This window comes from Ammospiza nelsoni, chromosome 7 (assembly GCF_027579445.1).
Source record: "Ammospiza nelsoni isolate bAmmNel1 chromosome 7, bAmmNel1.pri, whole genome shotgun sequence".
Lineage (NCBI taxonomy): Eukaryota > Metazoa > Chordata > Aves > Passeriformes > Passerellidae > Ammospiza > Ammospiza nelsoni.
The window spans coordinates 11,969,688-11,985,086 of NC_080639.1; the positions used below are offsets into that span (position 1 = coordinate 11,969,688).

Here is a 15,399-nt window from a genome sequence, read left to right on the forward strand (position 1 = left end):
GGACTCATCAAGAACAGAGCAGTAGCACCAGAAAAAACACAAAAAAGGCAGGTCCCAGCATAAAGGAACTGTCTTTGTTGATATTCTAGGTAGATGCTTATTTCAGCTAGAAATAGAAATATGCTTCTGTAGAGAAAATGTCAGGAAGGGGAAAAGGCAAGATTTACAGTTTGGTTTTAGACTTTAGTTCCTTATCTTTGGAAAGAGGAGGGGGGGAAAAAAGCCAGAAGAGCTGGCAGTTTTCTTCTACCTCTTTTCTCCCCCTCAATTAATTTATTCCATTGATTTCTCTACAAAGAACTGGGGATATGCAGTGTATTCAGTTAATAAAACATACTGAAGTCATCTGCAAATATGAAACAGGCTTTGTTACTGAAGGAACTCAGGCAAATGTGGGTGACTGATGAAGCATGCAGATATGCAAGAGATTCAATTAGCATATATTTTCTGTGAGCTGTCTGAAAAAAAAATCTCTACACACTTGTATTGTGGCTTCCTGAGCTAAAGCTCTGAGAAACTGTAGGAGCTAAAAAGTCTGTTTAGACCTATAGCTCATTTTAATGTGTGGGTTGGTCTTTTTTTAGTAATTTCAATTCTTTCCTTCAGGGAAAGTCAAATATAAGCAGAGCACATTCATATTAAAATACTATTAGTATACTTACACTGACTGAATTAAATTGTAACCTCATTTTTGAGGACAGTAGCTGAGTTTAATAAATTCTGTCAAAGCCAGATGTCAGGGGGCTGCCTTTTTAATGCACCCAAATTTAAGCACCAGGTTTTCTTGATAAACATCTTCAATAAATCAAACATTTTCAAAGTGTCTATACTAATTATATAACATTTCTGGCACAGGAAGTAATGTTCATGTATGTTTGAATTAAATTGCTGTGAAGATGAAAATGCTGATAGCATTGGTTGCTCAGTTCCACACAGTATATTTTAAATTTGTACAATTCACCTCTGAAATGTATGATGCCGAATTTTGCCCCAAAAGGCGAGAATAACTGCCTAAGAGACTCAGCTTAAGTCTAATAAGCAGGAGGTATTTTATTGCGACGCGTCGGGGAAATCACAAAGTGGATTTCCGAGTTCACATAGCAAAAGCAAGCCTTATATACAATTTTGGGTATAGGATTACATCAGATCAGATACATAATCATGCATATTCATATGGGGCGTGGTGTAGGCGGAGCGTGGGCGGAGCGTAGGTGGAGACATCTCTTTTGGGAAATTTTCGGGTGGTCGTTCCTGTTGCCTTCATCATAGACAGGGTCTCTCCGATGACTCTTCCTCTTTAAACTTTTGAACCTCTTCCCTAATTTGGTCAATTCCCGGTGTACTTGGCTTGGTCTCTATGGCTTGGCAAAGTTCTTAGGGTCAGTTTGACATTGTTGGCTCTGAACATGCTTAGCCCATCAGTTCCCCCTATCCCTATCTCCTTCCTGTCATTGTGTTTCATGCTTTAGCTGATTAATTACTCTATGTGTTTCCTAATACTATGCCTTCTTCAAATGCCTCACATTCTATGTTTTAACTCATTATTTCTTGGAGGCTATCTGCTTTGGGGCTTCATGTACAAGTTTAAAATATACTAGTTTAGCTGAGAACAAGTTTTATACATATGATGCTCTAGATGAACTGTATTATTCAGCAAACACTTTGAACTTTATTGCATTTCCCAGCCATGAATCCTGAGGTGTTGGGGTTAAGACACTGAGCCAAGCTTCACCCTGTCTATCCAACTATCTTTACTGCACTGTACTTGAGGTGTGAAAGAAGCACTGTTAAAGCACTGCTCCAACCACAAGGCTTTTTGTTTACTACTTTTATTTTCTGCTTAGAATCCCAAGGATTACAAGTCAGAAGGAAAAGCACCAAACTGCTCCACACGAGTACCTGAGGCAGGACTAAAGGCAGACACTGCTCACAACACTCATCAGCATACAGGTAACACACAGCAGCACTGGCAAGTGGCACTTCTTGGGATTTACAACCATTTGTACCAATGCAAGCACGTTGGAATACCATACAAAAATATACAGAAGTGTTTCTTTAGCAGGGCATTTGCTATACAATATACTTGAAGTCATGCACGCGTAGGTAAAAAAAAAGACAAAAACCAAATTGAAGTACACACTGCAGCCAGGGAAACCACCAAACAAAACAGGAACATCCCAGAGCAGCTCCTAATCAAGCTGCCCTCAACAAAAAAGTGTCTAAATGCAGTTTTTAAAGATTATGAGATTCCATCTTTCAGCAATTACATCATCATCTGAAAATACCTCTTCTCCAAGGTTTTCTCAGCATCTCACAAGACAGGGACTTTGCTGAAGTTTATGATATATGACATGATCTGTAAGAACTTAGTTATAAACATTTTTATAAGCACAGTAATTTGCTATAGCATTCTTCAAACATTTATAGATAAGACCCTGTCAACATTCTCTAAAAACCTGTAAATATTAAGAGTGAGTTCATGTACAACATCAGATTTGTGGTAGCTACATAACAACTGAACACAGAGGAAGAGTTAAAAACTTCTAAGACAGATTGCTTTGAGAAGTGATAAGTTTTTCCCCAAAATCACACATTTTCTCCGAAGTTTTAAGTCCTTTTACAACCAACAAATCCTTCCCTCCCCACTAATCACCCAAACCAGGTATTTTGGCCAACATGCTTCTGACTTTGTGCTTGAAAAAACAATTGAAAGGTCAGTGGGGAATCAAGTTACACAGTTTCTCTCGAGTCACCATCATACGTAAAGGCCTTAAAGGTAGTTCTACCTTCTCAATGGTTTCAATACTCGAATATTCCAGTGGCTAGGAAATCACCAATGGCCAGGAGTGCTGAAACATCACCACAAAATAAGAAGTCAGGTGACTGGAATGAGTTCAAGCAGCAGGGAAGACACAAAGATGGTGTGTTCCATGCTCAACAGCAGCAGCACTGTGGCACCCAGACTGAAGCAGGAGCTCAGTGAAAGGAAATGTTTTCTAACTTTGCTGTGTATTGCTCTGTGAGCAGCTGGCAGGCAGTTGTTTGTGTGCATGTCTAAACAACCCCAGTACTACAATAACCTCTGAGATGGCATCACTTTCCAGGGTTCAGTGCTATATGGGAGGGGGGGAAATCACAATTTGTTCAAAACACACACAGAATCCTCTAGAGACAAATAAGAAAAGCCAGCAGTGGCTTTTCCTGAGCTCTTTGTATTAAAAAATACACGTAAGAAATCCTTCTACTATATTAAAACAAGATTTTAAGATCTTAAGTACTTCTAGTTTTCTTTAATGAGTTAGGATAAAAAAAGTGTAATTTTTTTCTCCAAAAAAGGGAATCTACATCTGAACTTTCAGGGATTTATATGTGAATATTTTTCATAAAAAGTAAAATTTAGTATTCAAAACTTCTGGAGCCTTAACACAAACAATCAACCCTGCCCCTGTCTAGTTTTCTTCCCACAATGGTGAGGATTTTGCTATTTAATGCTTAAATACAGTATTTTGCTTAAACTAAAATTGATTTTTTTTTGAGGACCAAATATCAAAATGTTTTAAAATAATTTGACACACAGACTTCAAAGCTGAGACAGATATCTGCAACTAGTTTTTCCTTCCTTAGTTTTCTTCTGGTCACAACAGAAAGGCTTGAAAAATTCAGGTCAGCTAAAGCTTTCTGATTTTTGGTTGGTGTGATTCCAAACAAAAAATATGCTGCACTTGTCATAAATCTTCATTTCTCTAAGAGTAAAATGGGGTCAAAATAATTTTTTTAAGCATTTTCCCCAAATCAAGTTTCAGTATGATCCACACAAATATTTTTGGTCAACTCCAAAAATCCAACATAAGGCTATGGAAGTCGACAGGCTACAGTTAGAGTGTATTCATTTACTGGTTTAAGGCACAGTATATATATATATATATATTCTCTCTCTCTAGAAAGCTACAAGTTTAAAGTCACAGTGAGGAATTTCACATTTCAGTTTTGGTCTGGCACTCTAATCATGTGTCCTGTCTACTACCTGTAGACTTCTGTAAAGCATTCCAGGTGCTGCAGCCTCAAATCCTGTTTCCAAACCCAGACTGAAGTGGGTGGAAAATACTGAAACCTGAATTGATCCTAAAACAGTGCACTTAACCTTTTGCAAAAATAAACATCAGCACACTTGCACATTTGATACTTAGATATACCCTGGAATTATTGAAGTTGGAGGGGGAAAACAGTCTTGGTTGATATTTTAACAAACAGGAGGAGTCTGCAGGACACAGCTGCTGCACTTCTGCCAGGTCAGTCCCAGTTCCACTGCTCTGGGAACTCCTGCTGGGCACTACAGGCCAGGGACACTGCAAACCAGAGAGAGCTGCAAGGGGATGGAGGACCCACAATGCTGGGCCACAAATAACAAATATTACCATGTTCACACTTCTGGTTTTTAGAGACAAACTCAGCTCTGACACCACACATTCCCACAGAATCAGAGCACAAGCTGCCAATAACTGTAGAGAGACAATGCTGACAGGATTTCTTTATGACAGCATGAATAGCAAAATCTGTCTGCATTTAAAAATGCAGAAAGAAACCTTACATCTTAAGCAAATAAATTCAAAATATCACAGTTCAGGTTTTCAGCCTACAAGGCAAAAAGCACATATTTGAGGCAGTTATGTGCTTAGACACATGAAAAATTGAGGGCTGGGCAGATTTGCTTAAGTAAGAGCTATGGAATTTTCTCTCTAAATGCTTAAAGTTCATTTTTAAAAGCAGCAGTGTCTATTAATAAGACAAAGTGTATACTTTTTACTTGAGTTTGAGGACAGATGAGCTGATTAAAAGCTTTGAACACATTCACCCATAAATAAAAATATACATCAGGAAGTATAGTCTTTGCAAAAGGTTCTCAAAATTTTTAAGACTTTATGGATTCTAATATTCTAGTTCAAAGTTCTGGCTCTAAAAAAAAGGTAAAAATTGTGCTTAAAAAAAAAAGGACTAGTTTTGAATTGTCCTTCATTGTCACACATTTCCTGGAGGCTATACAACAGCAGTATGTAGCTTTGGTGACAAATGTCTCCTCTAAAGGAACAGTGGTGAGAATTTTATATTTTACAGTGCTAAGTGCTTACAAAAGCTACACTGATTATCTCCCAGAAACAAAAATGCAACATGTCAAAGCTGTAAATTAAGTGAGAAACATTCACCATTAAAACATTAAATGGAAAATAAGCATCAAGAATTCAGTCTACTTTACAACTAACAATTTTCTAGTAGCTTAGTGACTTAGAACAGCAGCACAATTCTGTACAGACTCTACAACCACTTCCAAAAACATTTTCATAGCTCAGAGTGTTAAAGGTCAGTAAATGGCTGGTTTTATCTATAAATATAACAAAAGTCTAAACACACTCAACCCTGTATTGAAAAAACTTGATTCAAATGAAAGTTTCTCAAATGTTTACATTTATTAATGACTACATAACAGACTTTATTCTGTGCTGTCAGATGGATCAGATTTATCAGACTTCAGAACACCAAGTGAGTTCATCACTTGTTACTGGCAAACACATGGAAAATGAGAAGTATCAAACACTGACATATGCAATGCTTTTGAGGTTAAATGTCAATGCATTTTATTTTGTTAATCACTGACTTTAAAGTTAGTCCAATTAGGTTATAGATGAAAAATTCACTTAGACATACCAGCAGTCTCTGTGCCTTCTACAATGTATTCTTACTGCACTGTTCACAGTTCTGCCATTATTCATCTATTTGTTTTGAAACATAGCAAATTAATACTAAGGATTTGCTACATGAAAAAACCAAAATCAGGGCAGAACTCTAAATGTCAGATATAATACTAACTTAAATTCCATTTACTGCAGGTTTCTTGGAAATAAAACATACAGAGAAACCTCCCACCAAAACCCCCAAACCAATCCTCTTTCAACAGGATGCTAAAATGTGACCCACTGCAACTTTTAAATCACAGCTAAGATGATTGGCTTTGGACAACATTAATTCGCTCAGTTCCAAGGTGCATTTGCTAATTCCAGTGAAGATGTGAGTTTTTCCTTATCAGACACAGAGACTTTCTATGAAGTGTTAGATACATGTGTCACTGCAGCATGATGAGATTGTGAGGAACATGTCTGATGACATCAAGCAGAAAAGATTATAGTCTTCCAGAGCAATTTCAGGGTATGAAGCTATCACCAAAGCTTCTCATTAAATTCCTCCCTGTCAAAGAAAGACTCTGCTGTACCAAAAGTTAGTGGCATTTAATATTTTAAGGTCTTACCCTGTTTCCTCATTCTGTCTCTAAGAGCTTATAAAAAAATCATATTAGATCCACATAAATAGTTTTTATTTTGAATGCATCCTGAGGTCTAAACCCTTACAGTATGTGTCCTGGTCTCCTCCCACATGGTCTAGATAATCTAAAATGTGAAGAAAAATAAAGTGGAATTTTAATGTAATTAAAGGTAGTAAGAGACATTATAATGTATTTGCCAAAAGCTGTTTTATAAATGCAGCCCACTCATAATTAAGAATATTTCAGTAATATTTACATCTCCTTATATAAGCAATTAACAGTGTATATATATATATTGGACTATCCTATGTTTCTGCTGAAATAATAATTGAACAGTGGCAGAACTACAGATTTACCTACTTTACCTTCTTGTCCAAAAGTAACAACAATCATTGTATTTTACCTAAAAAATAACCTCAGACTGTTACAAAATCTAGTCCTTTGCAGAATGACAAGTAGGATAATTCATCCTCTCTCAGAATAGGATGAATTCGAAGACTTGTTCTAATCCTATTACCATCCATTGATTGTATGGCAAATCTAATTGGGATTAACTCCTAATCCGCCAAACAGCTGAAGTTGTCCAGTCCACGATCACTGCACAATCCAGACACACATCCCTGCCAACAGTTTAAATCTATTAAATGGCACACAAGGCATTTCAATTCAAAATAGGAGTAAAACTTCCCCTCCTTTCCCCAGTAAAGGTAAACCATCTCTGAGAAAAGGGAGTGTTGAGTGAGATGTGAAAAACTCTTTTCATCTGGGATCTAAGACTCAGGATTATACCTATTCCTACCTCCAACTTGAAAATCAGGCAGGAAAATACACAAGATACCAGAACTCACTTTATGAAGAGTTCTAACAATCATCAATAGAACTCCAGCTAAAAAAAAATCATTAAATGAAAAAAAAAAGTGTTATCCTATGCTGCTGTAATTCAGTAGGTTTCACTTCATGGCATATTTTGAAAGCTATCAAAGATACCAAATATCAAGTCTGTTTCACTTCCAACAGTTCCAACAAATGGATTCATGCAGAAAGAGCCTGCTAAGGTGGCAAAACAAAATCAGAAGTAAAAGAGAGTACTAAGCCAAAGGGACTATGAAAGTCGAGGAAAACGATCTTCCACAGAAATCAGACCCTGCACATTTCACAGCCCTTTGCCAGCCCTGTGCAGTTCTGCCACCATCTTTCATTCACAGCCATTTGCAAGTACAACAACTCTGTTCTTCTATGTCTGAACAGCAATTCCTAGTTAAACCAACGGGTGCATTTAGCTACAAGTATATTAAGTCACACAAATTATCTTATATACATATACTGTAGCATACATTTGATTAGAAAATATCAAGATATAATCTATTCAAATAACTTTTCTGATTTACAAACACTATATATAATCTAACCTTCTTTTTGAAAAGGTTAAGACTAGAATACCAGCACATAGATTACTGATAACAGTGACAGGGGTTTGGCTAACTACAATACCCTTACTCAGTTACAGCACTTGTAATGACTTATTAATAACTTGAACTGCTGACATGGATATAAGCAAACAAAACACACGTGGCTTTCTTCACATTTGTCCTTCATTTTGGAAAGTCACTGTGTGAACTGAGTCTTTCCAGCCAGCTGCTCAAAGGAATTGACCCTAACAACACATTAGAAATAACTGAGGCACTTAGGCAGGCTGGCTGTACTACTGGATCAAGAGTATTCTTGATTGACTGTGAGCAGTAGATTTCCTCTTGGTATTCCTATGTGATGATTGAGCTGGTCTAGTGTTTCCAGATGAAGGTAACAGGTATCTCAGACACAGCAGAGACAGCTAACACAGAAGCAAGTAGTAAGCTCATCTGTACACAGAATCAATACATCATTTAAACCTAAGGACTGCTGAGATTTCTTCTGTTGGCAAAACACATGCCCAGGGGACAGAATTCCTTACACATAGCTATTGTAGGCTTTATTACAAATGGCAGTCACTGTAGCATCTAGGCACTAAGATAAAATTTATACAGAGCTGATAATTATGGTCAGTATTTCCCACTATTACTGAGTTTGCCCACATGCAGAAGGTAGCACTGTATGGCAGGACAGGAATTTGCAACTATTCCATATTCATTTTATGTATTGGCATTTATTAGGAGATGGTTGGTTCTCTGTTTACAACAGGAATAAAGCCTGCCTTGTCTACTTAGAAATAGAGCAGCAACTGCACTGGTAACTCACAGCATATCTCAATGTTTGCTAGCTTCCACACATGGACAAAGTCCAAGGATTAATTTCAAAATTCCAGAGAAAACTGACAATGTTTTAAAACAACATTACAGCAAATTGTTTATGAATCTGCTGGTATCCTTCCTGAATAGAAAGCTACATAGAATACTGTTGTCTTCTCACTCTCACAAAAAGTAAAATGTGTAAGACTTGCAATAATCTCACAAATGTTCAACTCACACTGATTGAACAAATGATTTGATAGAAATAACAGTTCTATATAAGCAGTACATTCTAGTTTGTCTAGACACAAATGTGGCAGCTTTTGAATGTAACATAAAATCATTCAAAGTATACTTGGCTGTGTGGTTTTTGTTATAGTCACAGTGTGCTTGAAATGTATTGAGTTTTAACCAGCATACTTTAGACCTGCAAGAGATGCAAGTTCAGAACACAGACACTGCATGGCACAGTGAGTAAAAAAGGTGTTTCCACAAAGCAGTACAGTGAAATACCAAAGTGTCTACAAGGCAGAGTATTGAGATGTTGCACTGATATGAGTCATGTGCTTATACACAGTTAAATCACTCCATTTTCAGAGACATGAAATAAACACCAGGAAAGGTTTTCTAAGCAACATGAATAAAACCATAAATTTTCTGTAAAGTATTCACAGTTCTGTCCTCTTTCCCACAAAATGTAAACTACTGATCATATTAATTTAGGCATTTCTGTGTTGCAATTTTTCCCATCTCCAGAGTTAAGTTTCTGGGGTGCATTGTCCTATATAGAATGAACATTACACAAAACAGCACAGCACGTGTAGAAGAAGAGAAAAGGTTACAAAGTGTGGGACTCTGTATAAATGCATTCGTCCAAAGGCCAGCATTGCAACAGACAAAGGGAGTGGAACTTTGGCTGCAATCTTCAAGAGTTTACTGTAACAATAGAAAGGAAAAAGATTATAATTTTGTAGCCACATATGCAGAAAGTATGCAAATGCCATATATAATTTTCCTTTGCAAAATAATTTCTATTTCAAGGCTTTGTTAATCTTTAAAACTGAACAACTAGGTCTAATGTGCCAGAAAAATTGATGCATAAGCAAGAGATATTATTCAAAAAGGTTAATGTCATTAAAACTATAATAATTAAGAAATTTGTTCTCTGTAACATAAGAAGACTTAATGGTTTAGATCACTTGAGATAATAGGTACTGGTCAAGAGGATAAATGACATTTGGTATTATTGATTGTCATTCATGAGACATTAACTAATTTCATATCTCAACAAGAAATATTCTGTCAGCAAAACCAAATTCCCAGAACTTCTTAATCCAGTAGAGAACACATTCTATTTCTACTCCCATAAGGGGAGCTACAGGAACATAACTATAATCCTGTAGAATTCCCTTTTCCTTGTAACTGTCTGACAATAATTGCTCAACATATTTGGATTCTGTGACACTTGAAAGGATTCAATGAATTGTGAGTTAAAAAGTCACATTTCAAGAAGTTATTATGCAGCCAATTGCTTAGACAGCACATTCTTCATTTATTTCCATGTGGCAAATACAGGGGATTTTTTCCTCTTAGCTGAACTAGAGGTACTTCACACACATTTTAGTTCATCTTTTAGACTTAACCATATGAGTTCATGAATCTCTACAGAGGCTGAACAATTACAACATAAATTAAGTTTTACCACACAAATGGTAATTCACAAAGAAGCAGGAAAGCAAAACTAGAGATTGGGCTACAGTACCTTGATTTCACTTCAGAAGTACTTGAATTCATGAGGATTTCTAAGATGCATACAAGCATAATAGCTGTGGTTCTACAGGGATCAGGATCAAGCCTAACATTGTACCTGCAAAGAAATGGTTTAAAAAGTACATAACTTCTAAACTAGGCTGCCAAATAATATCCATGTACTGATGACAAAAAATATACATGAAATCAATATGGCATCCCAGCCTGATTTTAAACCCTTTCTGAAACATTACTTTGTTCAACATGTCACTGATTCACTTAACACCTATTTGCACCACAATACAAACCAGACAGGACAGAGAAAACAATAATAATTAACAGTACTCTTTACAACTGTAAGGTAACTAATAATGTAAAGAACCAAACATTTATAATTTTTATTATCTTCAAAAGTTCCTGTAACTTTCTTCCACCTCTGTGTTCATTTAAGAACTTACCTGAGGTTTTTTAACCAATAAATTAAAGATGGCAAGTTGAGCAGCACAATCCACGTGAATAAATTAAGGACTGTAGTGTGCATCTTAAGACTGTTAGCAGCTTCAGCAGATGTTTCACTGTTGGAGGGAGACTGTGTTGCTTCTGGAATGCTGTCCACTGAACCCTGGGCTTTGACTGTGTGTGTACTGGAGTTCTGTGAAGTTTCTGAAGTTTCTTTTGAGTGGCCTGAATCCTGGAAATGAAAGACAGAAGTCACAAAGATGTGCACAGGCTTGTAAGAACCCATGCTGGGGAAAGAGGAAGGAAAAAATATCCTAACAGTATCACGCCAGCTGTGATTTAGGAAGAAAATCTGCAATTTGTGCCTCAAAAAGCCACCAAAAGTAAAGTCCAATTTTAAAGTATCTAAATTTAACCAGAAATTTCTCATACACTAATAGTTTATATGTCTATGGAAGAAAAGAATGGAGACTGTAAATGCCCTGACACCAATGAAATGAAAAGCAGTTCCTGGAAGGGGGAAGAACAAAATAAAAGGAGCAATAAAGCATGGGGGTGAAAAATCACAGATGATCATTCACAGGAAAGATATAGGAAGTAATGCAACTGGGACTAAAATATTACCTGTAGGAATAAAAAGCAAAGATAAATGAATGAGTTGGCAGATACTAACTTCCAGTGACAGCAATCCCCACAAATGAAACAAAATATTATATAGAGATGAAAGGAGAGGATTTTCAACTAAACACATGAAAAACCCACTCAAAGAAACCCAAAGGAAACTTTCAACAACTTTTTGTGTCAGACTTTGTTCTATGTTTGAAAAAAAGAGCAGGTACTTATCATATGCTGTTATCCACACCTGCTTACATCTTTGATCCTATACTTTAAAGTAATCCAGAAAATAAAGTTCACATGGACTTGGAGCCCAACACTTCTTCACTGTGTTTTTAGCAGCTCCCTGTTTACATCAGTCGCAGTCCATATTCATCTAACACATCTTTTTTGTCATCTCTGGACTAAAATACCTTGAACTCCACACAATGCCTCTCTAGAAAAAGCAGTTTTACCTGCAGTATACATTATTACCTAGAATTTATTTTTTTTTAAAGATAACCCATGCATAATCAAATACCAAAATTTAGACAAATCCTGTTAATCTGTGTGTATTCAGAGACAGAGTTTTCTTCTTAGATGAGAATTTCACATGGCAGAAACTTCAAACAGCAGTCATGTGTGATGGAGCAGGCTGCTCATGGCCTGCCTGTTCTTTCACACCACACATGCAGCAAGTGAACTGCACCTACCCAGTCACTGCAGCACAATCTAAGGGCACCAAGGCAGAAGTTTGCCAGACAATTTTTGGCCAGAGTTTGGAACAGAAGCAGGAAACAGACTCACCCTGTTGTGCATGTTTTGCTCTGCTCTTACAGTTACATGCAGTTTTACAACCTGGAAGACAAGCAGTTGCTTGTTTAGTAAGGATTCTTCACACAAAAGTTGTAGTACAGGAAAAGAAATTGAGGACTCCTTACTCTTCAAGGGAGCTACTAGTCTTTGTTCTTATAGTATTGCCAGCTAGAAGTTAAAATTTTCAATTTTCTGCATTGTTGTAGTGGGCATGTCAGATCACGCATTTCTTTGTAAGAAGCATTAACAAAAGAAGAAAAAAATTCTACAGATTATAGGATTATGACAGTGATAAATTAGAAATATCTGTTTCAAGTATGAGAATAATAACATTTCTTTATGTATGAAAAAGGGTAATCTGGATTTCTGCTTTTAACCTGGGGTTAATTCAAAGCACCTAAAATTTTCAATTCAGTTACATATACAAAATGTTTAGCCTTTCAGTACCTTGAACAAGTATTGGAGATAAATAATGAGCACAGCAAATGCACCACAAGTGGTCCAGCTAACCAAAGCAAGAGATATCATCCCACAGAGTCTGCTGGGTGTAATCAACTTATCTTTCTGAAGTTCAGGAGGTCTAAAAAAAAAAAAACAAGCCAGAAACAAAACTCCTGTTGTACTTCTTCTCAGACATCAATTTATGCTTGTTTTCAAACCCAGATGTATAAAATCATGTATAAATTCAATCTGCCCAGAATTCAATCTTGCCCAAGCATTCACACCAAAGTAAACAAACAAAAAAATAATTGTCAGGGTCAAAGTCATCTAGAAGAGCATAATTATATAGCATCAAGTTGTTTTACCTAATCAGAGATAACCATAATGAAGAGAAGAGTCTCAGAGATGTAGAGAAAAATACTCCACTCCAGTAGGCAATGCCTGTCCCAAAAAGAAATAGAATCAGGGACACAAGGGGGAACCATGCATCCTGACTACTCAGTACAGCAGCATCCACCTCTGGCAGTGACAGTGACTCCCATATCTCTCTAAACCAGTTAAACCTGCCAAAAACATGAAAGCAGTATTATTTATCACTTCCAATTGCTCTGACAGTTAGATATCTATCAACTATTCCTTCTATTACAGTCTTTCAAGCAAAATAACAGTCAGGTGTTTACAGTGACTACAGATAAAATAACAGTCCTCCCTAGCAACAGTTTTACTGAAACTTCTGTTTGAAACAAATAAATGATGCAAACTCACCCCTGCAGAAACACAACAATGCTTATAAGAGGTTCTACTTTGTAGGGCTTTGCTGTCCTAACTAGTTGGAGGGAGAAGTCTGAACACTGGCCTAGGATCAAGAACAGAGAGCATCTTAGTTACTGCCACGTCATGAACTTCAACAAACATCATCCATAACAAAATATAAATTTTCACAATGAGAGTTGACTTGAAAACAAGATAACCATGCCTTGTCAGAGTACTGCAAGGCTGCATACTTTGCCACCAAGCCCTTTCTCCACTGGGTCACCCACATTAAGGTAATAATGTGGTACCCATGTTAAGGTAATATGGCACATGAGCTTCTAGAGACACTGTGGAGCTTGTAACAAACACCTCCTGAATTTTAATAAAAATGCATTTTGGCTGAAGACATGACAGCATACCAAAGCTGTAATGCAAATCTCATCTTCCTCCAAGAAATAGTGTTTTCTGAACATTAACAAATGTATTTCTAACTTTTACATGTATTTTAGGTAGATTTCTGATAGTTCTAAACTACTGTGCGACACCGATATTTCAGAGAGGAACTGCAAATTAAAATAATAAAGAAATATTTTGCTACAACACAGCCTTGAAGAACTACCAGTCAAGAAAAAAATTAAAAAGAAGAGCATGGACCCAAATATTTCTGTAAGTTGAATGCTATTTAGCTTAAAAAATTGACATTCAGCTAGTCTTTCATCAGTAAATTCAATAAACAATTTCCCTAAATATACTTGTGACAGAGAAAAATATGCAGATTTTTAGAAAGCTACCTGTTGATCTCAATGTGCTCAGTTGTCCTCCATAAGTAAGAAGAATATTAGAAACAATATAGACTGGAAAAGCACCAGCATGGAACCTTACTATCTGAAAGACAAGGATAAAGGGATAACTTCATTTCTATTTATAAAAATATATTTTAAAAACACATACACAAATATTATCATGAAGCCAGAATGATAATGAGATTAGAAAATCTTTCTTAAAAGATCCAGCTTCTCATTTAAATGCATATTTGATATTCTCTAATAACAATTAATGTTATAGGTGGGAAATATTAGAATCTCTCATAAGCAGTTAATGAAACAGGTTTGGATAAATGATCAAATTAGAAAAAACTGGGTTTTTTTCCCCAGTCAAGACAAGTATAAAAAAAATCAAGCATTACATTTCAGTAAAGTAAATTTAAAACAATGTAAAGGCCACTTTTCAAGCAAAATCTGCATATAGTTATATATGCTTTTAGGCAAGGAACTTTTGGAAGCAATTATATGCATGTATTAATTGGCTTCCACTCTCTCAAGTAATGATTAATAACCAATAGCCTATAAACTCTATAAATGTTGTAAAATAACAACAAAATGAAAAATCCTTGCTCTGAATGCATAAGTTCATGTAGAGAACCTTGCCAGTTTTATTCCAGCACTACACTTAGGTGCTTGCAAATTAATCACTCTTTAGCAGCAGAGAACTGCAGATGGCCAGTCTATTTTTACTGATCCCCATGTCGAAATGTATTCTTCATTGATAACCAAAGAAGATTGGTTGAAAAGGAACATATGGACCTACTTAGACTTTTTCCCCCAACTTAATTGATGCTAAATGTATTTTAAAGTTCTAACACCACTGACTCATCAGGCTAGAAAGTTAAAATGACCTACAGATATTGAGCTCACCACAAAGCCACATACTGCACATTTACAGCAGCTCTTTAGAGCTAGAGAGCTTTTCTGCTCCTCTAAGGACCAGGGCCTGACATTCATCCAGGAGGGATCCTTGCCAAGGGAAAAGGCTGCAAAATGATCACTGAATAGTGCTCCTCTTGGCATTGAGAAGGAACCTGAAGTGCCATAGTCAGGAAGGGAGGAAGCAAAAATTTTTATAGATGCTACTGACATAGAAAAACCAATTTAGTATTAGGTTTTCTTACTTGCCCAAGAACCTGTAGAAGTGATGTCTTCAGAATTACCTTGAAAAAAAACATATTGTTTCATACAGTGGTAAGCATAAGTACAAAATACTTCAATTTTT

The 15,399-nt window shown here is 36.3% G+C and overlaps 1 protein-coding gene across 2 annotated transcripts in view; it reads right to left on the reverse strand.

The window, feature by feature from the left end:
* Window positions 1–1,813: 1,813 nt before the first annotated feature.
* PGAP1 (post-GPI attachment to proteins inositol deacylase 1) overlaps window positions 1,814–15,399 on the reverse strand; it is a 34,589-nt gene continuing 21,003 nt past the window's right edge. The window contains exons 19-27 of one of the 2 annotated variants that reach the window (XM_059475590.1): window positions 15,299–15,337; window positions 14,142–14,235; window positions 13,363–13,453; window positions 12,963–13,160; window positions 12,604–12,736; window positions 12,148–12,198; window positions 10,746–10,978; window positions 10,301–10,405; window positions 1,814–9,474 (exon numbers count right to left, since the gene is read on the reverse strand). In XM_059475590.1, coding sequence (XP_059331573.1) covers window positions 9,336–9,474; window positions 10,301–10,405; window positions 10,746–10,978; window positions 12,148–12,198; window positions 12,604–12,736; window positions 12,963–13,160; window positions 13,363–13,453; window positions 14,142–14,235; window positions 15,299–15,337 — 1,083 coding nt within the window. In that variant the 3' untranslated portion in view covers window positions 1,814–9,335. Of the gene's footprint in view, window positions 9,475–10,300; window positions 10,406–10,745; window positions 11,018–12,147; window positions 12,199–12,603; window positions 12,737–12,962; window positions 13,161–13,362; window positions 13,454–14,141; window positions 14,236–15,298; window positions 15,338–15,399 lie in introns of both variants that reach the window. The other variant, XM_059475592.1, reaches the window with a different exon arrangement.